Genomic DNA, 23,447 nt, shown 5'->3' with positions numbered 1-23,447 from the left:
GAAGGAGGGGGGGGGGGGGGGAGTCCAGGTAGGGATCCAAGAGACCTCATGCCTGGATGATGGGAGAACAGATCCTGCTTCCAGCATCCTACACCAAGGGGTTAACCCCTTCCGTGCCTGGGCTCCCATCACCCTCTGCTAATTCATTGCCCAGGAATGAAGTGGTTTCCCATGCAGGGGGTCACAGTGGGGAAGAGTCAAGGCTGTATGTATGTATGTATGTGTATGTGTGAGTGGTGAACAGCTGAGAGCTGCTTTTGGATTGTCTGGAATGCGATAGATGACCTGACAGCAGGACTTTTATGGAAACTCGCAGGCTGGGAGTAAGTGCAGCCAAATGGCATCCAGTCTGATGAGAGCAGCAGACCAGGAGAAGGACAGCTCTGCAGCAGCACAGAAGGAGCAGCTCAGTGTGGAATAGTGGAGGGGGATCTGCTCAGCTCAGGGTGACAAAGGACAAGCCAGGGTGCAGCTTAATAATATCCCAAGTCTGGCACAGCAAGAGGACAACTCAGCCAGGAATTACTGGAACTGTCTCATCCTCAGCACAGAACTGACCATAAAGCTCTCCTCTGGAAAGAAGGTAAGAGCCTATTAACCACTTGTATGAGTAACTTCTTTCTAGCTCCTGGAGAACCACAAGTCCTAGCATGGATTTAGAATAAAGCTTTGGGTCTCCAGTTGTCCGGAAACTTTCATATCCAAGACCACCCAGCCAGCTAATGCTGTGGAACCACAAGTTACAGCATAACCAACCCTCGTTTTTTATCCGTCGGTCCTTTGTAAATCAAAAGTTATTTTTTTGTATCAGAAGATGCAGAAAATGTCTCATAGGCAGTTTTCATTTTTTTAAGTTGGACACATTCTGGTCTTTGAATAAATCCTGGATTTCCAAACTTTGAATTCGGCAAGTTTTACAATGTTGTCTATGGGAAACGCTTGCAGTAGAGCTGCATTAAAGGAAAGCCCTTTGTCTGGGCACCATTGCACTGACACAAAACAACCAATTAGATCAAAAGAGTGAAGCCAACAAATTCTGATCTGTGTACTGGTTCTAATTCAGTGACTAAACAGCTGAAGGCACTGACAGCCAGGAAACAAGTATTTTCAGAGGGAGAGGTCAGCAATGACAGCCTCCCGGCTTTCTCACTATAGGATTCCATTACTTCAATTATTTTCCTAGGTTCTTGTAGAATATTCTGGCACTGACACATGGGCACGTAACTCTGTATGATGACAATGTGTAGATCTATACGGTTTGTAGTAAACAATGATGGATCATTTTAGTGAAAACAAATCACAGAATAACAATGTAAAATTCTCTGATGTCTTCTGCTCATGGGGAGACAGATTTCAAATTTTACTAATGGAGTAGAGAGTGGAAGGACAGAATACACCTAATTGGGGGATACTAGGAGGTGGAGAGCAACAAGAGATGGATCTACAGTATGATAGAAGACATAGATGGACCAACACAGGACAATCATTTTTTATACTTTACAAAGATTTTATACTTTCACATTATTCATTTGATTATAGGAAAAAAATACAAAAGTAATATTCTGTACAATGGTTTCCTAGCCTTGAGGACACCATTCATCCTGACCAAATCTCCAACTCCATTGCAGAAATGCAGCCCCAAACGTGCAATGCACCTCCACCATGCTTCACTGTTCCCTGCAGACACTCATTGTATCGCTCTCCAGCCCTTCACCAACAACCTGCCTCCTGCTACAGCCAAATATTTAACATTTTAATTTTACAGTCCAGAGCCCTTGCTGCTATTTTATTGCACCCCAGTTCCTTCGTTTTCCGTGCATATGAAGTGAAAACAAGGCTAAGAAACTCAACTATGCACAAAAACATAGAAACTGGGGTGCACAAAATGGCAGCAAGGGCTCTGGACAGATGAGCCAGCATTGCAATCCAGGAAATCGATGCTGAGCCTGGATGATGCCTGAACAAAGATGGCACCATTCTTCTGTAGAGAAACCCATTGCCAGGGGAGTAGTGTGATCTCTGTGTGATCTAATCTATACCTGGAAGTGTTACTCTTACGCATAGGATGCATGAACAAATATATCTGATGTTAGGACTATTTTAAAGCATAACTTGTTTAACCACTTGAGCTCTGGAAGATTTTACCCCCTTCATGACCAGGCCATTTTTTGCTATTTAGCACTGTGCTACTTTAACTGATAATTGAGCGGTCATGCAATGCTGTACCCAAACATAATGTATATTAATTTTTTTCACACAAATAGATCTTTCTTTTGGGGGGATTTGATCACCGCTGGATTTTGTATTTTTTGTTATATAAACAAAAAAAGGCTGACATTTTTGAAAAAAATCCATGATTGAAGACATGGATGGACAAACATAGGACAATTATTTTTTAAACTTTACAAAGATTTTATATTGTCACATTATTCATATGATTATAGGTAAAAAAACAAAAGTAATATACTGTATAACTGTTTTATGTAACTCGTGCAGTATAACTGTGACCAGCCACTCTTTCTGATCTCTTGCATTTTGGAACTAAACTGTGTAGCAGTATAAACCAGCTTTTCCCAACCGGGGGTTCCATGGAATCTCAGGTTTCCTCAAGAGCTTGCTAGGGGTTCCTTGAGAAATGAGCAGTTTTTGCTTCTCAGATAAGTAACTGCTGACAACAATGATCTTTTGGCTATCTGGGGGGTTCTTCCCGGCAAGTGTAAGAAACGTTTCTCCCAGTGACCATCACATTTGTATACCGATGCAGATATAGTAATTATTAACAGGGGCTCCCTGAGACCAGACAGTCATTTTAAGGCTTCTTCTATGCTAAAAAATGGTTGAGGTTCTGTGGACCCCTAGGGTTCCACTAGAGCAGGGATCCTCAAACAACGCCCCTCTAGCTGTTGTGAAACTACAAATCCCATGAGGCATTGTAAAACTCTGACATTCACATACATGACTAGGCATGATAGGAATTGTAGTTCCTGAACAACTGGAGGGCCATAGTTTGAAGACCCCTGCACTAGAGGTTTCTAGGGGTTCCTGGAGCTGTGGCTGCTTGACCTTCTGCCAGGCGGTGCCTGCATAGATCCGAGTCCAACACCACTTGGCAGAGCCAGCAGAAAGGCACCAACAATCTTTTTTAGCTTTCTTTTAAAGGGGAAATTCTTCCCACTGACCATCAATGTAAGGGGCATTTCTCAATGACTCTCAATAAATATATATACGGAGGGGCTCCCTCAGACCTGAAATTATTTTAAAGGTTCATCTGGGTTGAAAAGGTTGAGAAAGAGGTGGCTCTACAAATATTTTATATTGAAAAAGATTTTTGAAAGCAATCTTCTGCAGGGAACGATTTAATTGGGAAATCATTTTGACCGATATCTTCACTTATCTATCCTCTGTAATAATTTTGGTAGTAATGGGCCATACACACTATAAGATTTTCTGAAGACTTTTTCCTTTAGACTTACCAAAACCAGATAATATGAGGTCAAACCTAAACACTTTCAATTTGTATGCAATCTGGCAGGCCCTTGCACTACATAGAAAAGGTAAATCTGAAGGAAATCTAACCACAAAAGTTGGATAGTGTGTATCCTGCTTGAGGCTACAAATGCCAGTTGTGTTTGTCGAATCCTACACAATACTTGTTATTTGATGGACAACTACAGCCAGATAGAGCTTAGTTTCTACTATATAGACAAGTTGGGTCAGGAGTGGCACTGTATCTTAAGGATCTTTGAGCTCTTGATGTAGTGGAAATAAAGTTTAGACGTCCATGTGGTAAGCAGGCTGTTCCTAAACCATAGGTGCTCTCTGTGACTGCTTTGAGACCTTGGGTAGAAAGTGAAATGTAAAGGAGTGTTAATAAGAGATTCAGTTAATAAATTATTTTTATTGTTGATTAGTAGCCAGCGCCATTCCCCAAAAGAATAACTTACATTTGGACATCAACAAAATGGTGGCGGTCTTCTCACAGACACCGACTACCTGTTGCATAAATGTGAATGAAATGGGTAAAATATGGCTTCAGCTCCTGTTCTCCACCTGCCATATGACTTATGATGCTATATAATTACCAGCAGTCCTTGCTGCAGATTGCCTCTACGATTAAGCCCAAAGAGGGCAAAATGCGGCTGTGGAGTTCTCTACAGGTTGAGAACATCTTTTTCCCATTTCATTCACGCAACAAGGAGTCGGCGTGTGCAGATGGCCACCATTTCGTTGATGTCCACTGGACTTGTCTTGCACCAGTCTATTCACATGATGATCGGACATAGGTTTAGGGGGGCATTCAAGCGGTACTATTTTCATTGTTTTGGGTTACACATGGACATCTTAATAATTCTTCTTTTTGGCGATCTACTCTCTCTACATTATGATGCTTTCTCAAATTCTTTGGGAGGTTAGGCTGCTTTGGCCCATTTATTATAACAGCCATTTGACATACGTTTGGCAAAAAAAAGGGATCAAAAGTCTCAAAAGTTTTTACCATCTTATTTTAAACTACCGGTATATCATATTGTCCTGTATGAATCTAAATGCTTACAATAGTAGAATATTTTAGCCTGAGGATCTCCTTGTTGTAGCTGACCGTATGGTTCTGGACTGTACAGCAGTTGACAAGGACAAGCTGCAGACTCAGATGGTGGGTGAGTCTTCAGAACAGGTGACAGCTGTCACTGTCATACTAACCCTCCTCCTGGCTGACAGCAGTGAAGACAAATTAACCATTTAGCCCCAGCTGTTTCCCAATGCAAGTGTGAACAGGGAACCAGCTAACAGTTCATGGAGTCCCAGTCTGTTTCTGAGTTTACTTTCCTCCCTCACCAGGCAAGAATCATACTGTGTCCTCCAAAATACCAGGGGGTGAACTCACTGTTCTAAATTCAGTCTATTTCTCAGTCGTAGTAATGCTTGTGTAGCAATGGATTACCAAAGGGGTACACATTGTGACCTGGGTCTGTACCTGTAAGGGGGACCGACGTTTTCCAGCTGATTGTAAACCTTCACCTTGTAAAACAACCATAGGTGTTCACAGCCTATTGCATTAGGGTGTGCACCCCAAAGCTCAAAAACACACATAAAGATACAAACACTCTTAGAAATAAATGTAGACAAACTTCAAAATGTATAAAACATGGACGGTGTCAGTAGGGCAGAGATTGGTGTCATTAGGGCAGAGATTGGTGTCAATGGAGCAGTGGACTTTGTCAGTACGGCAGAGATTGGTGTCAGTAGAGCAGTGGACTTTGTCAGTACGGCAGGGAATGGTGTCATTAGGGCGGAGATTGGTGTCAGTAGAGCAGTGGATGGTGTCAGTGAGTAGAGCAGTGGACTTTGTCAGTACGGCAGGGAATGGTGTCATTAGTGCTGAGATTGGTGTCAGTAGAGCAGTGGACTTTCTCAGTACGGCAGGGAATGGTGTCATTAGGGCGGAGATTGGTGTCAGTAGAGCAGTGGATGGTGTCAGTGAGTAGAGCAGTGGACTTTGTCAGTATGGCAGGGAATTAGCTCTTTGGAGTGGTGTCAGTAGAGCAGTGGACTTTGTCAGTACGGCAGAGATTGGTGTCAGTAGAGCAGTGGACTTTGTCCGTACGGCAGGGAATGGTGTCATTAGGGCGGAGATTGGTGTCAGTAGAGCAGTGGATGGTGTCAGTGAGTAGAGCAGTGGACTTTGTCAGTACGGCAGGGAATGGTGTCATTAGGGCGGAGATTGGTGTCAGTAGAGCAGTGGACTTTGTCAGTACGGCAGGGAATTGTCTCTTTGGAGCGGTGTCAGTAGAGCAGCGGATGGTGTCAGTGAGTAGAGCAGTGGACTTTGTCAGTACGGCAGAGATTGGTGTCAGTAGAGCAGTGGATGACATCAGTAGTTTTTTTTTATTATTTTTTTACAATCTTATTTTTAATTATTTTTTTGCAATTTTCTTTAGAAGTCCTGTTGGGAGCCTTTAATGAATTATCAGGGGTCTAAACAGAGCAGCAGCCAGAGGCAGAGAAGAGGAGGGGAAAAAGGTATCGCTGCAGGGAGGGAGAGAAGTGAGGGAAATCTGCGACACATGGGGTGATTAGGGTGTGCCCAGACACTGCAAGCCCACCCCGTGCGCATGCCTATAAAAACAACCCATGTAGTTTAAAAAAACAAATGAAAGGCAAAGCATGCATAGATATAAAAAACATTATAAAAAATGTATTTTACTTTTTTATACGTAATAACATAACCTTTGTTCTCAGCAGCAATAAGAGCTAAGGGAGGAGAAACAGCAGTACACTGATCTTCACAGTGAATGGCTGCACAGAGAAGAGCAGGCTGAGTTCACAGCACAGCTAAAGTACTGACCATGGTGTGTTCTCCTGCCTAGTGTAGTCAGTTTTTAATAGGAAAACAGATAGACTGGCGGGAACACCAGGAATTTTACACAAAGGAAGTAATACAAACAGAACAAGAGACTTTTTCATACAAGTACATGGTACAGCAGGCACATATCAGGAATATGAAATGTTGGGTTTACATAGCTTTCCATTAAAACAGAATGCCTGCCAAAACTAGTTTTGAGTAGAGAGGTGAGAGGCTGTTATAGATGTGTCCCCATCTGGGAGATACAGTATTCTTATATTGTGTTCTAAAGCCAGTTATCACCAGAACAGAAAATAAAGAGATGTTTTAACATCAATAGGGACACAGACAGCAAGATAGCAAAAAAAAAAAAAATGACAGAGGTTCCAACCCCTCACCACTGTAACATCCATGACAGGTGACTGTATAGTTTACCAGCATTTTACCTGTCTTTTAAAATCTGTATCTGTTTGGTAGGCTTTGAAGGGGCAGATACCTCCCAAAGTGCAATCAGTGGTGTAACATCCACCCTTTAGAAATCTACCACTGGGATCTGCAATGATCAGATGTGGCCAGCAGTTGTTATGGATGTATGTGCATTGAAAGGTTCAAATCCTTCCCTTCATAGAGAGAGTAAACATAAATCATCAGGCAGGCTGGAAAAAATGGTTTGCATTTGATTGTGGTTTGTGTCGTGCTTTCAAACCACTGTTTGATTTCATATTTCTGAAACCTGCAACGAAATCCATTGAACGTAATGAATTTATATATGTTTCCAGCAAATCATTAAAAGTTGAAAAATCATCACCCAGATTGAATCTTAAAACAGTATTAAACACAGAAACCAAAAAAAATTATACACTGCGCAACAAAAAAAAACGAAAGGAACGCTTTTTAATCAGAGTACAGCATCAAGTCAATAAAACTCCTGGGATATTGATCTGGTCCGTTAAGTAGCAGAGGGGGTTGTAATCAGTTTCAGCTGTTTTGGTGTTATTGAAATTACCAACAGGGGCACTAGATGGGCAATAATGAGACGACCTCCAAAACAGGAATGGTTTTACAGGTGGAGGCCACTGACATTTTTTTCCCTTCTCATCTTTCCTGACTGTTTTTCACTAGTTTTGCATTTGGCTAGGGTCAGTGTCACTACTGGTAGCATGAGGCGATACCTGGACCCTATAGAGGTTCCACAGGCATTCCAACTCCTCCAAGATGGCACATCAATACGTGCCATTGCTGTGTTTCCCAGCACAGTCTCAAGAGGAGATCCCAGGAGACAGGCAGTTACTCTAGGAGAGCTGGACAGGGCCAAAGAAGGCCCTTAACCCATCAGCAGGACCGGTATCTGCTCCTGTGTGCAAGGAGGAACAGGGTGAGCACTGCCAGAGCCCTACAAAATTACCTCCATCAGGCCACTAGTGTGAATAATGCCTCTGACCAAACAATCAAACAGACTTCATGAGGGCGGCCTGAGGGCTCAACGTCCTCTTGTGGACCCTGTGCTCACTGCCCGGCACCGGGGAGCTTGATTGGTATTTGCCATTGAACGCCAGAATTGGCAGGTCCGCCACTGTTGCCCTGTGCTTTTCACAGATGAGAGCAGGTTCAACCTGAGCACATGTGACAGACGTAAAAGGCTCTGGAGAAACCATGGAGAATGTTATGCTGCCTGTAACATCCTTCAGCATGACTGGTTTGAAGGTGGGTCAGTGATGGTCTGGGGAGGCATAACCATGGAGGGACGCACAGACTTCTACAGGCTAGACAATGGTGCCCTGACTTCCATTAGGTTTTGGGATTAAATCTTTGGACCCATTGTCAGTCCCTACACTGGTCTAGTGGGTCCTGGGTTCCTCCTGGTGTGCAACAATGCCTGGCCTCATGTGGCGAGAGTATGCAGCCAGTTCCTGGAGGATGAAGGAATTGATACCATTGAATGGCCTCCATGCTCTCATGACCTAAATCCAATAGAACACCTCTGGAATGTTATGTTTTCGTCGATCTGATGCCACCAGGCTGCACCTCAGTCTGTTTCGGAGCTCAGTGATGCCCTTGTCTAGACCTGTGAGGAAATACCCCAGGACACCATCTGTCGTCTCAAAAGGAACGTCCCCAGACGTTGTCAGGCATGCATACAAGCATGTGGGGGCCATACAAATTACTGAGCACCATTTTGAGTTGCTGCAATGAAATTTCAGCAAAATGGACTAGCCTACTGCATCATTTTTTTCACTTTGATTTTAGGGGTGTCTTTGAATTCAGCCCTCTGTAGGTTGATAATTTTAATTTCCATCAAACTATGTGGCATCCTTTCATTCCTAACACATTACCCAGTCCATATCAGTATAGGATATCCAGCATGAGATTTTTTCCCATTGAGATCTGATGAGTTTTCAAAGTGTTCCTTTAATTTTTTTGAGCAGTGTGGCTGCATGAGTTTTCTTCGTTTTCTTCTTTTTTTAGGCTTTTCTCTCTTTATTTTCACCTGGTGATCCAGCCAGTAACACACTTCCTTGTCTTAAGGTGTCTCCGCTCTGGATGGAGGAGCAATGGAGATACCTTTGGACAGCAGCATTGTCAGTCTGCAGAGAGGTAAGTTCCCTAGAACTTCCACTTTTGTTAAAGGAAGTTGACAAATAACAGATTTACTGGCTGGATCAACAGGTGAAAAATATGAAAAAAAGCCCAACAAAGAAAACTATTACAGCCACCACATCTAAGAATTGGTAAGCTGTAATATATTACATTTTTATTTTGGGGTTTAATACCACTTTAAACAAAAACTGTGTAGCCAATTATATTTCAGAAGCCATTTGTCTACAGTAAGTTTGCTAATTTATCATCTAAACTTTTCATTTTCTGCGCTTGGCACTCTGCTATTTTCCTGACAAATCTTTTACAATGGTGGGTATTTATGGTGTTTACATGATATTTCCTTCCACTTTATATATTCTGATGGATATTTGGTGTGTGATTTTAATTGCTTTAATAAATAGGGAAAAGTCTGGGATGCTGGGAGCAGTTGCCTTTATGTTGTATTTGTGAAGTTTTGAGTTATAGGGTTTTTCTTCTTTTTGGTACTTTTTATTGTTTAGAGTACGGTCTAGTCTTAAACCTTGGGCTGATTTAGGTTTTAAGTCTTGAAAAAAAGCTCATTCCACTAGAAAATGCTTAGTTAAACCCTTTACATTGTACTTATTTCTGGAGTCCTGCCACTGGACCAGTAATGCAAAGGCTGAAATGTTGAACATTGCTGCTTCCCCAATCTGAAGTAGACTTAAAGCGATTGTAAGGATAAATTCAGAAAAATAATAATAATAAATACGTTCATACTTACCTGCTCTGTGCAATAGAATTGCACAGAGCGGCTGTGAACCTCCTCCTCTTCTCGGGTCCCCCACCGGCGCTCCTGGCCCCTTCTCTCTGTCCAGTGCCCGAATGGGAAGCTGCTACCCATGGGGGCACTTGTGTGTGCTCACTCCCGAGCCCTGCTGCGGCATATATTGACACAAACGGCAGGACTCGGCCCTGCCCCTGCTCCATCATCACTGACTTTGATTAATAGCACTGTGAGCCAATGGCTCCCCCTGCACTAGCAAAGACAATGAGACCCGGATGTGAGGGGAGAGAAGAGCTGCAGATACGCACAGTGCTGGATCGTAGGAGGGCTCAGGGAAGTAAAAGATGGGGGTGAGGGGGGATGCTGATGCCTAAACATTTTTTACCTTAATGCAATGAATGCTTTAAGGTAAAAAAATGTTTAGGCTTTAGAACCACTTTAAAGTGGTTGTAAATCCTCTCATATACCCAGTGAAGCGAATAGAATCAGATGATACACAGAGATAAAACAAATTCTCCCCTGTATACGTTTTACTTGTTTATCTATAGGCTTCTCATCTCTAGATCCCTTCAAAGTGCAGAATTGTGATAAAAATTGATTTTTGTAAAATCTTACCGTAAAATCCTTTTCTCTTAAGCTCATTGACAGACGTAGTCCTCCTTGATTAATATCAACTCGGGTTATACTGCCCTCTACAGGAGTTCTGGCCACACCCTAGGGGCAGTCCCAGAGGGTATATCCTCTCACTTCCTGCTACAGCAAATCAGTTATGTCACAAAGCAGTGTTTAGAGAATTTAACCCAACCCAACTCAAAAACAGAGGGGCGGGTACTACGTCTGTCAATGAGCTTAAGAGAAAAGGATTTTACGGTAAGATTTTACAAAAATCCATTTTTCTCTGTCGCTCATTGACAGACGTAGTCCTCCTTGATTAATATCAACTCGGGACGTCCCAAAGCAGTGCCACAAATGAGGGGTGGGAAAATGGAAATCAAAATCCAATCTAGAAGGCCCAACCGGTGCCAATTAGAAGTTTAAAAGGCTCATCAATCAAAAGATGAGACTCAACAGAAATTCCAACGGAAAAAAACCCTCGAGGTAGACCACCGGTCTCCTCAAATTGCGGTCTGCAAAACCTTGCGGCCAAATGAGGCATCCACCGATGCCATCACATCAACTTTATAAAATTTTGTAAAGGTATGCACCGACTACTAGGTAGCCGCCTTGCACACCTGGACCACTGATGCCTGATGGCGGTAGGCCCAGGAAGTACTGAGCGCTCGAGTGGAGTGCGCCTTAACAGGGAACGGAGGATTCCGACCCTTAATAGAATAAGCCTGTACCACCGTCTGTCTAATCCATCTGGAGATAGTCGCGGCAGATGCAGGCAACCCCTTTCTGGGGCCCTCCGTGATCACAAAAAGTGAATCCGTCTTACGGAATGATTCCGTAGTCTTCAGGTATACCCTGATTGCCCGCACCACATCCAAGGAATGCAACGCACATTCCCGAGGATGACTGGGCTTAGGACACAATATCTTCATTCAGATGAAAGTCTGAAAACCACCTTAGGAAAAAAAGATGACTTCGGATGAAGAACTACCTTATCCCTATGAATCCCCACATATGGGGAATGACACAATAATGCAGCCAGTTCTGACACACTGCGTGCAGAAGTGATAGCCACCAAGAAGGCCACCTTCTGGGATAATGTAAGCAAGGGAATCTCCCTGATATTTTCAAAGGGAGGTTTCTGAAGAACCGACAACACCAAATTAAGATCCCAGGGTGGTAAGGGCGCGCGCACTGGCGAAGCCAAGTGCTGCACCTCCTGGATGAAATTCCGCACCAAGGAATGAGTAGCCAGAGGCTTCTGGAAGGAGATTGCTAACGCTGAAACCTGACCCTTGATAGTGCTCAAGGATAGTTTCTGCTCAACCCCCTTTTGCAGAAAAAAACAAGATTCGGGTCATCGAATAGGTACGTGGGGGAAAACTCCTACGATTCACACCACGCAATATAAGCCTTCCATGTGCGATAATAGACTTTGCTGGAAGTCGCTTTTCTTGCTTTAATTAGAGTAGGAATAACTGAAGCTGACAATTCCTTGTCCTTCAGTACCTGGGTCTCAATGGCCAGGCCGTTAAAGCCAGCGACTGTAAAGCACGATGGAAGATCGGTCCCGGCTTGACGAGGCTAGCCCGGAATACCGGGATAACTGGAGTTCCCTCCACCTCTATCCTGCGGAGAAATCTCAGCAGTAACTTGAGAAGGGGGAAGACATACAGTAGCTGATACTTCCCCTACGGGCGCTCAGTGCGTCTGCTGTGTCCGCTAGAGGATCGCGGGCGCGAGCCCTGTTGAGCCAACCTGCCAACAGATCCATCTCCGGGGTGCCCCAATGAAGGGACAGCTGGTGAAATACCTCTGGATGAAGAGACTATTTCTCTTGATCCAGAATCTGACGGCTGAAATAATCTGCCTGTCCACCCCCGTGATAAATATCGCGGAGAGAACTGGAACAACTGTTCCCCCAATAGGAATGTTGGCCACTTCTATGGCCTCCAGGGCACTCTTGGTGCCCCTTGGTGATCGACATAAGTCATGACCAAGGCATAGTCCGATTGGATCCGAACCGGGCTGCCCTGGAGCTGCTCGGTCCAGTAAATCAGACAAAGTCTGATCGCTCTCAGTTCCAACACATTTTCGGTAACCTGGAATTTATCAGAAGAAATGACTTCCCCTGGCTGAGCATCGGAGACCGAAGCCACCAGACCAGAACCTCCCTGGTCCGCTCGCTCAATCGGATCCGATTGTCCAGGGAATCGGGATTCAGATTCCATATGAGAAGAATCTCCTCTTTGGAGAATTCGGGTATGAGACTGGGCAAACGGTACTGCCTCTAAAGAGGCGACCATCAATCCCAGCCAGTTGACGGACAGCAACATCCGAATCATTGACTGAATCTTCTGGAGTTTTCTCCGCATGGAGAAACACTCTTGCCAAGGATGTATCCAAAATTAGACCCAGATAGTTCAGTCTCCTGGTGGGAACCAGGGATGATCTTTGGGAAAAGCAACAAAAACGCTGATGTCCTGCCAAGATGGGGATATGAAGATAGGCATCCTAAATGTCTATGGACAAAAAGAAGAGGGGAGAAGCGCTCTAAGTGCAGACAATTTATTGCAGATAACAAGGCAGGTAATATACACTCACTAGACATGAAGACTGAAAAGCTGTATGTGTCAAAGCAATCCTGCAGCCTTCCTCTGGAGGGTGTCCTCTGGTCACAGGAAGCCGTATGCAGTACTGTCACTGGCGGTGGGAGGGAAGAAAGCCGGCTGTCTCCCACATCAGCGGTGAGCGGTCAAGCGGCTCGGATCTGCGGCTCCGTGTTACGAGTGATGGATGGAGGCACTCTCACCCACAGGGATGGTGCGATCTGTCCGATGTTTTACGGCATGCAAGACGCGTTTCTGAGCATGCACGGGGTCCTCTACACCCGGCGCGCTCTTTCATCAAGAGCACCTGATGAAAGAGCGCGCCGGGTGTAGAGGACCCCGCGCATGTTCAGAAACGCGTCGTGCATGCCGTAACACATCGGACAGATCCCACCATCCCTGTGGGTGAGAGTGCCTCCATCCATCACTCGTAACACGGAGCCGCAGATCCGAGCCGCTTGACCGCTCACCGCTGATGTTGTGGGAGACAGCCGGCTTTCTTCCCTCCCACCGCCAGTGACAGTACTGCATACGGCTTCCTGTGACCAGAGGACACCCTCCAGAGGATGGCTGCAGGATTGCTTTGACACATACAGCTTTTCAGTCTTCATGTCTAGTGAGTGTATATTACCTGCCTTGTTATCTGCAATAAATTGTCTGCACTTAGAGCGCTTCTCCCCTCTTCTTTTTGTCTATACAGATTCTTCCTCCTCATCTGTGGAAGAGCAGCTCAGTGCCCACGGACTTTATCCCTTTTAGGATCATCAACCTATTTATGATATCCCATTGTCCCCTATTGTATGGTACCATTTAATGCCTATGTCCATTTGCAGCTACAACCCTTTTTATTGCCTGTGTTTATTTTTTCCTTTTCTCTTTTTTCCTTCCCTCCCCTCCCTGGATTCAGCTGCTTATTAGTTCTGTTCATCCACCCTTCATATGCTGGAGGTCTTCGTAGCGCTCTGTGTTTTGTTTTTTAAATGTCTATGGACGCCAGGAAATCCCCCTGATGCAGGGAGGCCACTACTGTATGGATGGACTCCATCTCTTCCAAGACCAGAATTGGACGCACCTAGCCCTTTTTCCTGGGCATTGTGAACAGGTTCGACTAGAACTCTTCCAAGGAATGGGAACTACCACTGCTTGTTGCATCAAGCTGTCCCCCGCAAAGCTTTTTAAGCGACCCCGGGATGTCGAATATTGGAAGGGAAGAACCGCACCGGTGGAAGTGATCGAAACTCGATCTTGTATCCCGACCATATGACCTTGCGAACCCCTTTATCCGGGATTCTGGAAAGCCCTGGATCCGGAAACCGGTGAAGACATCCCCCCACCCTAGAGATGGGTGGGGCCCATTCTGTCAATCCAACGGGATAACAATGGCTTTATTTAGTCTGGAAATCGGTGAGTCCACTATTGGTGGTACCGTCCATCTTTGTAATGAGGGATTCCTCAAAATGATAGCGCCTAGCAATGCGTTTGGAAATAGCAGGGGCTCGTTTACGGACGACCCCATTTGAGCAAGGGAAACCCTTCATCATTTTGGTAGGCTTGCTAGTACCAAAAAAGGAAAATAAGTCTCCGCTACCTCTGCCGGTGTAACCTCAAGATTTAAGGTTTCCCGGACAGACACAACTAGTGCTTCCACCAACGCTTCTTGTGCTATGGCGGAGGCAGAAGCGTCCTCCTCACTGTCTGAGGAGACCGTACCTGAGACAACAACCCCAGAAAAGGGGCTGCAATGACCAGCTCAGAATCCGTATCTGAGGTATCAGATGACATAGGGGTAGGCGGGGGTCGCTCTTCTTGACCCCCGTCCCTGACAGGCTACCTCCACCCGGGATACCAAAGACTCCAAAACTGCTGATAATGCATCATCACAAATGGGGTACTGGAGGGTCCTGCGGCCAACCTGAGGGGATCAGGTGGGGATACATGTGTGGCAGGGTTCATGTAACAAGACACTTGCCAGCAAACACAAAAAAATTAATTGCAAGAAAAAAACATTTTTCTTTTTTTTTTAACTTAGTCCCTCAGCGCAATAGTGCCCCTCAGTCTACCTGCTTGGACCCCTCAGAAAGAGAGAGAGAGAGACCCCAAGGCTCACCTGATGCACAGAAGTTTCTTATCAACTTGCGTCCAGCACTGTCTGTTACAGACAGGAAGTCTTTGGCTTGCTTTCCCTGGGCCAAGGAGGCGGCTCCGCCCCTTTACACGCCTTCCGGCGCCTCCCAATTACTCCACGAGGTGTTTGGTCACCTCAAACATGGCCGCCCCCATGCTGGAGACACGAGGCTACGCAAATATGGCGGCCTCGTGCGATCTGCAAGAAAAAATGGCGGCGGTCTGTATAGGATAGCGGCGGCTTGCAAGCTAGCAGCGGCCTGCGGGAGGTGTGCATTCGGCCTGTGCGGCCTACGGGAATGCCTCGGCCTGCGGGAGGTGTCCTCGGCCTGCGGGAGGCTGTGCGGCCTGTGGAAGTGCCTGGCTTTCTGGAGGGATAGCGATCTGTGGCTGCAGTACTCAGGCATAGGCATCGGCCTGTGTACACACTATGACAGGTAGGATACCTCTATCTTCATGGTAATGCCTTTTAGTAGTCTGCCACTGACTTCAGTCACCCTTACAGTCATATAGTGACTTTAGATCGTCAGCTCCCAAACCAAGCCTCCTGGTTTCTATTCACAAAATCACACTCAAAATTGGGGGATCTGTGACCTGTTATAGGATAGAGGGGAGACCCAGAAACTGAGTGTCCGACCATCCCAGAGAGGGGCCCGCGTCCACCAACAAACCCGACAGGGGGAGAGGGGGAACATTCTACTCACCATATCGGAACCAGGCGGGCGCCAACTCCTGACAGAACCCCTCTCCACCGGGGTGGGGGGGCTGTCGACCAATACGGACGCCGTGACTCTGCTGGTCATTGGCGTCCAGGCAAGACGTTTAACTCGCAGGGTCAGTCCCCGTCCAGTGGGACTATGTCGCGGCCGACCCAGCGCGGAGCTATGGCCTGCACGCGCTCGTAGGCTGAACTGGGGTGACCATTGGATCTCAACATCCAGCCCGTCGCCCAGTTTCAGCGTACTTGCTTGAAGATCTCACAGGAACACTGGAGAAAAAAAGCTGTCTAAAAAGTATTTCTAAAAAAAAATCCTGCCAGGACCAAAGATCCTAGCAAGGAATCTAGGTCCTTACTCCTAACTAGACAGAAAAAAAATGATTTGCTGTAGCAGGAAGTGAGAAGATATACCCTCTGGGACTGTCCCTATGGTGTGGCCAGAACGTTTTCTTTCCTGTCTAGTCCTACTCCTGTAGAGGGCAGTATAACCCGAGTTGATATTAATCAAGGAGGACTACGTCTGTCAATGAGCGACAGAGAAAATCCTTTTTCATCTGTCAGTATCACAGAGGAGGGAGCGGAGAGCTGCAGTTAGAGCTCTTGTACATTGTGTGAGAGCTGATTGGAGGAAAGGGATATACCCTTTCACACATGGCACAGGAACAAAGATAGGATACAGAGCTGTGTTTTGGAATGACAAGCTATGTGCTAAACTCCCTCCCCCATCACAAATGTATCTCGTGTCAGGAAATCTTGGCAGAAGTGACTCATGCTGATAACAGAGGAACGAAGCACTAGAGAGAAACAAAACTTAGAGCTTTGGAGATAGGCAAATAAACACTACAGACCTATGTGCTTCAGATTTCATGACTGAGGTTTACAACCACTTTAAGATGGCAATACGCTTCTAAATTACATAGTTACATAGTTAGTGAGGTTGAAAAAAAGACATCAGTCCATCCAGTTCAACCTATGATGTGAGTGTGTTTGCTTTTAACCGTACATTGTATACCCCTGTATGTTGTGGTCTCTAAGGTGCCCATCTAATAGTTTTTTAAACTATCCATGCTCCCTGCTGATACGACTGCTTGTGGAAGAGAATTCCACATCCTTACCGCTCTTACAGTGAAGAACCCCTTACGCATTTTAAGGTTAAACCGCCTTTCCTCTAGTTTTAGTAAGTGGCCACGTGTCTTATTGTATCTCCTTTCTCTGAATAGTTTGTTCCTTATGCTAGGGTCGCCAGTACAGTATTTGTACATTGATATCATATCCCCCCTCAATCGTCTCTTCTCCAGAGAGAATAAGTTCAGTGCTTGTAGTCTTTCCTCATAGCTGATGTCCTCCATTCCCCTAATTATTTTTGTTGCCCTTCTCTGGACTCTTTCCAATTCCAGCACATCCTTCCTGAGGACCGGTGCCCAGTACTAGACAGCATACTCCAGATGTGGCCGGACCAGAGTCCTGTAGAGCGGGAGAATAATCTCTTTATTTCTGAAGTGAATCCCCTTTTTTAAAAATTGCAGGCTAAACAGATGGAAAAACCCCTCCTCTCCGACTAATGTATCTTGACAGTTGCCTGCGGTGGCTGTAAGAATACCTGAACATTTTACCGACAATTTTTCACCCATGTCCTCTGGTTTTTCAGTTGTAGGATGTTGACAGGATGGGGCCAACAAAGCCACCCACGGTGTGAACTTTAATAGGTTCATCAATAAAAATTGTATGGCCAGCTTTAGTTCATTCACTTCACTCTGACATTCATCTTACTTTAGTAGGACAGTCAGTGTTTACAGTGGTGTAGGACAACTAAACAACATTTGACCCCAGTTTGCAGTGTTTCCAAAAGTGCTTCAACGCTTGACATTCAGATTTCTTTGCTATTCTTTTGCATCCTACAACACAATGGTGCAAGTCTACAAACTGCCTCGGCACATAGTGAGTTTCTCCTTTGAAAAAATGGCTTCAGCCTGATCTCCTACCAATGGCTAGGAGTCAAAACTAAAGCCATTTTTTATTAGGAGGCGCTCCCTACATGCCAAGGCAGTGTGCGGACAGATTTTTTTAATCTTAGATTAAAGTATTTAACCTGACCAGCACCTGCAAGCATTGTGGCCAGTCGGCAGAGATAATATATTGGGGCATTTAAGCAGCATCATTTTATTTGTTACTATTGGGTCCGTTCACATTTGAGCAATGTGCTGTCATTCAATATTCTGAAAAAATACAGGAGCTTCTTTGGGGGCATGTTTTAGGCCCCAATAGACTTTAATGTGAGCACTGAAAAAATGCAAGTAACATGCACTTTTTGAGCTACCTTGCACCTAATAGCTGTTTCCTCTTAGTAGCTATCTTTCCACTGGGTAAAACAAAAACATTGAAGCCTAATACTGCACAACAAATGCAAAAAAAAATGCATGTTTACCCTTAAAAGAAAGCATGAAAAATGATGAAACTCAAATGTGAATTTAGCCCAACACAGGCTAGTTATTTTTAAACGCTCACCAAAAATGAATATTTTACTAATGGGTTGAGCATTCCTTTAAGTTTATTTTCAGAAACTTTGTGCAGTTTTAGGCACCTCCACTCCTTTATTGCACAGGTGTAGCAAAAGACCCATGTACAAAGCAACAGTATGGCCTTACTGCCACATAACCACTTATTAGGGACAAGGAAGCGCATTACAAATTTGCCTAGCGTTTAATTTGCTTGAGGACACTAAAGCAAAAAAAAAAAAGAGGAGGCTGGGAGCCATTTGACCTGTCAAAACCATGTGACTAGGCCTTTCTTATCAATCTCTCTGCTGTATTAAGAAAGAACTCAATGGGACACCGCAGGTTTCACAATATGGCCTATATTTTTGGAATGGGCCGTAAAATGCAGGTCACAGTATGGAGTAACACTGCAGTTTCCAGCTAAATGTGGCTATTGATATCCAATTCTCAGCTTTAAATGGGCCACGGAAACACAATATCTGTGCTGATAAAGCCAATCTTCAACTGAAAATTCTTTTGCAGTTTGCATAGTGTGGGAAAGGTATGGGACTCCTGTTGGCTTTTACACATTGTCTGGGTTCCCTTTAAGGGGATTTAGCTCACTTCCTGTTTTGTTTGAAACCACTCGCCTGGAAAGAATGTAAGAGAAGGTCTTCAGATTGGGGACACAATTCTTTAAGGCTCCATTCACACCTAGGCATTCTAATTGTGGCAAAAAGCGCAACACGTTTGCGATGCCATTACTTCTTAATGGTACCCCAATCGCATTGGCAAATCACAACGCTTGTCGCAGGAGCTTCTTTTAGGCGACAGCATCGCACGTTGCAATTTGCAGCGATTTCCGTGTGATTTGCGGCATCTTTAAGAAGTAATTGCATTGCAAACGCGTTCCGCATTTTGACGAGATTCAGGTGTAAATGAAGCCTAAGCGATTCTAATGGTTTAAAGTGCTACTAAAAATGTGACCTATGACGTTTCTCCTCGCTCCTTGTTCTAAGAAAAAAATAAGGGGAAATCTCAATGAATAGTTACTCTTCTACATTATCCTGATGGTTGAGAGGGAACAGGAATCTCCTTATAATTCATCAACCCTTGAAGTGATTTTTATAAGAGAATGACAGAGCAAGGTGTGTGGAAGGTGTGTTGTTTCTTTCTCCCCCTTTTTTTGGGGGGGAGGGGGGGGGTTCTATAATAGGAGGTGTTATTAGTAGTTCTATGTTTTATGTATTAGCCAGGGAATGCCCAAAGGATGTTTTGTACCATCTCAATTGTTAAAAAAAAAAAAAAAGACGTTTTCAAAAAAAAGAAATCTCAATGAATAACAAGCAGTATACATGCTATCAAAAAAAAAAAGTTTGGCTGGAGTTGGGCTTTAACATCCCACTCAAGACAGATGTGAACATAGTGGTCCTGTTTAGTAGTTCTAATTCTTATAATAGCATTTGTCTTGCCGGATAGGGATCCCCAGTTTTAGAATCTCATTGGTTGCTGGTACCCACATCTTCTGAGTGCTGCGAGTGTCAAACTGCCAGATATTCTTAAGTTCCAAGCAGGGGAGTCCTGCTAGTCGGACAAACTGAGGCGACCTCCTCAGACAACACTCGGTGGGGCAGCACCAAGGCCAGAGTGTCCATACCTGACATTTCATCCTCAGTGCAGCTCAGTAGCACTGCTCTGTGTGCACAAGGCAGCATTACAGAGCTGGTTACCAGTGTTTTGGCACCTGTTCAATAACAGCCAATGATGCTGTGTGGCCCAATCATGCGCGTCCTATAAACCGATTATGTTGTGTGGTCCAGCCTCCAGCATCCTAGCAACCAATGATGCTGCCTGGTCCAGACGCCTGCATTCTAGCAACTGATGATACTACATGGCCCAGCTGTCTGTGACCTAACAACTGATGATGCTGCGTTGCTCAGCTTCCTGTGACCTAGCAACTGATGACACTGTGCAACACAGCCACTGGCATCCTAGCAACCAATGACCCACAGTTGTACAGAGCCATTGGTTACTAGGATGCTGGGAGCCAGACCACAGAGCCATTGGTTGCTGCACCAGTGTCCTAGGAACCAAAGAGGGGTGGGCGGCAAAAATGGCCACATGGAGTTCAAAAAATGGGGTTGCATTCAGGGTGTTCAAGGAACAGTGTAGCAGGGTTATCAGAAACATCAAAAGCTGGTATGATCTCCAGCGGGGGTCCCCATTACCATAGTAACCCACCCACAATCCACCAAACAAGCAGAAACAAAAAACGAAAATGTCCGTCTCAGGCTGCAATTAATCTAGGCATGCTACTGGTTCCAACCAATGTCTTCTGTAGGGTTGGAAAAAAAAGATACATTACAGTAAAAATAAAATAATGTGACAAGAAGCTACGAACTCACACAGAAGCACTGTGTAAAGCTTGCTGAATCTGGAAGCTGTGGATTAAATAAAAGTCGTAATAATTTTAATTTACTGGACTTTCTGACTCTAGCTCATTTACAGTGCTTTCCAGGTTGTCTGGAAAGTTCAACGATTAGTTTTGTTTGTTTCCAGTAGGTGCTCTACAGGCAACCTGTGCAAAGGGAAATGGGTAGGCTCTTGTTGTCAATTACCTTCTGAATATGCCATTTGCCTGGTTGTCATACGACTTGAATGGCTTCAGTACTTCCTGAGCCAATTACTCTAAGAGACAAAACTGATCCATACACTTCTTGCAGGTCAGTGCCTTGTAAAGTAGAGAAGCCAGGGAACTAGCATTTTCAGAAGGAAATGTCAGCTACGGAACCCAGGTATGTTAGCACAGGCTTCCTTTAGCCTTGTTTCAGCAACCTATTAGACTCTCGTGTTCGCATGCAATGCTTTACTTGTACTTTTTCGTTGAGCACAATGCAAGGAGCCTCCTGGGACTCTACGGCTGTCTGCTGGCCCTGGCATAGTGCCATGTCTGAAAGACGAGACTTCGGCGTACAAACTTATGTTCAGTTTGGCTATTTTGAGCCTCACACAGCTGAGACCCCCTCCGTCCCCTCTTGTCAGCTTCTGTTTTTCTAGACCTTTCTACTCGATGGGAAACAGTTGTGTAGGCTACTAGTAATCACACAGCACAAACGGCTTTTGCCTGTTTTTGTCACCCTCACTAAACAAACAGATTACCCTAAAAGGATTCTGAAAAGAAGATCGATTTTAATGTAAAAAAAAAAAATAATAATAAAGGGGAAAAAAAAAGTCTGTGTTTCAGCCAGAAGCTGCACATTATATATATATATGTTATGTTTTCCTTTTTTTGGCAGTAGAAGTCTGGATGTCCATGCCAGGAGCACAGGCCTTTGTTTTATTGAATTTGGAAGCTGAAGTTTACTGCAACGTGGCTTAGAGTTTGCCTATTGTACTGGGGTGTCTTTTAAAGTTGGATCAACAGTTTAATCCGGGTTCTGTTATGAAAAATTAATAGTTTTGAGCACATTGCAAAACCAAAGTGTTCTTGTCTAAATCCAAACTACAAGGATCATTCTTGCTAAAAATCATTGAAATCTATTTTATTTATATGGAATATTGTTAAAGTGCACCTTCACCTCCAATTCATCCATCCTTCTTCTCCTCTCTCAAATCATTGGCCATATTCGACAGAAAACTCAGCACAAGGGACATACATTACAGTCAGTATGATGTGTCCCTGATGCCTCTTCTGTTAACCTAACACTACCCTCCATCCATGACCACCCCCACGATCTTCTATGAACAGATGATGGTGAATGATTATTAGCTCTGCCCCCTCATGGATTGTGTTTCATTCATAGAGGCTGTAGTACGACTTCTATGAATGAAGGAGCTGGGTAGAAAGGGAGGTCATAGTTGGGCACTCTTGATAAAAGCCTGTGACAGCCTATATAACCCCTATCGCATACAGCGATGAGGGTGGGACATGGTCAGAGGAGAATTTGTACTAAAAGAAGAGGAATAAGCACAAGGGACAACATCCTATTAACTGCAAGTTATGTCCCTTGTGCTGATATCTCTGTTTTTTATTTTAGCTGCACTAAGGCTTTAAAATGCAAGCCAAATGCATTGATGTTCACCACTGTGTTTAGTCATGTGTTTTAACACATGTTCAAATATGTTTTGATATGTTCCTTTCAATGGAGAACCCATCATGGAAAAAAAAACTCAATAGTGTGTTTCCAGCCTTTGTCATCTGTTCATCCCTATCACAGTTTGGCCACCCCATCTTTATTTCTATCACATAGAGAGACCTAGTCTTTACAAGTGGAGTGAGTGTAGGCAGCAAATCACATGATCGTTGCTCTGGCATCAGTTCCGTGCACAGAACTGTTATTCTGGACAATAGTAAACTGTTATTGTCTGACATTCATAGATGGCTTTATAAGGAGAAAATCATTTTTAGTTATACGTTAGCTTTAAATTGGCAATTGAGCTATTTATTCCATGGTCAGTTTAAGGTGGCCATCTCCAGAAGATGAAGGTCAGGAGATGCAACCATTATTGTCCATCAGAATAATTGTTAGGGCATGAGTATTTATGTACCATGCACACCCCTAAAGGCAGCCTAATCTCAAAAAATGATTGGGTGGGAAAATCCAATCTGGTTATTTGGTTCTTTCCCCAAGGTTGGCTAGGGTCTGTCTACACAGGTGGCATAGTACACACAGACATTCATTTTAATCCAATCGCTGGACTGCATAATGATCATGTCATGTTTGTGGGAACTTTCAAACTGAAAATGTCTTCACTTAAAGTGGTAATAAAGGCTTTCTTTAAAAAAAAAAACAAACAAAAAAACAAACATGTCATACTTACCTGCTCACCGCTGTGCAGTGGTTTTGCATACAGCAGCCCTGATCCTCCTCTTGAGATGCCTTTTGGCCCCTCCCTCCTGCCCCCAGAGAAAGCAGCTTGCAATGAGGGCACCCAAACAGGCTCATTCTGAGCCGCGACTCTGTGTGTGAACGGACATGTCCCCATCCCCTCTCTCTCTCCTCATTGGCTGTAATTGACATCAGCAGCAGGAGCCCATGACTGTCTCAGGAGGAGGGAGAGTCCCCGGAGAGCCGAGGCTCTCGTGCACATAACTGGAGTAAGATTGGGCTCAGGTAAGTATTAGGGGGGCTGCTGCACTGAGGAGGTTTTTTTACCATTATTCAAAAGAACCATGAAGGTAAAAAACCTTGAGCCTTTACAACCACTTTAAGTGGACCCAGGTTTA

The 23,447-nt window shown here is 44.5% G+C and overlaps 2 protein-coding genes across 3 annotated transcripts in view; one reads left to right on the top strand and one right to left on the bottom strand.

The window, feature by feature from the left end:
- The first annotated feature begins 282 nt into the window (after window positions 1-282).
- The window catches only part of NEXN (nexilin F-actin binding protein), a 79,548-nt gene continuing 56,383 nt past the window's right edge, over window positions 283-23,447 (top strand). The window contains exon 1 of the mRNA XM_082265331.1: window positions 283-583. The gene's annotated coding sequence lies outside the window, so the exon portion shown is untranslated. The remainder of the gene's footprint in view (window positions 584-23,447) is intronic.
- Window positions 2,606-23,447, bottom strand: part of FUBP1 (far upstream element binding protein 1) — a gene marked incomplete at its 5' end in the record, with an annotated part of 116,889 nt that continues 96,047 nt past the window's right edge. Inside the window, one exon of one of the 2 annotated variants that reach the window (XM_082265323.1) lies at window positions 2,606-2,668. In XM_082265323.1, coding sequence (XP_082121449.1) covers window positions 2,654-2,668 — 15 coding nt within the window. In that variant the 3' untranslated portion in view covers window positions 2,606-2,653. The remainder of the gene's footprint in view (window positions 2,669-23,447) is intronic. The other variant, XM_082265324.1, reaches the window with a different exon arrangement.

Source organism: Pelophylax lessonae (genome assembly GCF_965119305.1).
Source record: "Pelophylax lessonae genome assembly, chromosome: 8".
Taxonomy (NCBI): domain Eukaryota; kingdom Metazoa; phylum Chordata; class Amphibia; order Anura; family Ranidae; genus Pelophylax; species Pelophylax lessonae.
Note: the sequence above shows the minus strand (reverse complement) of the source record. Positions and strands in the feature narration are given on the sequence as shown.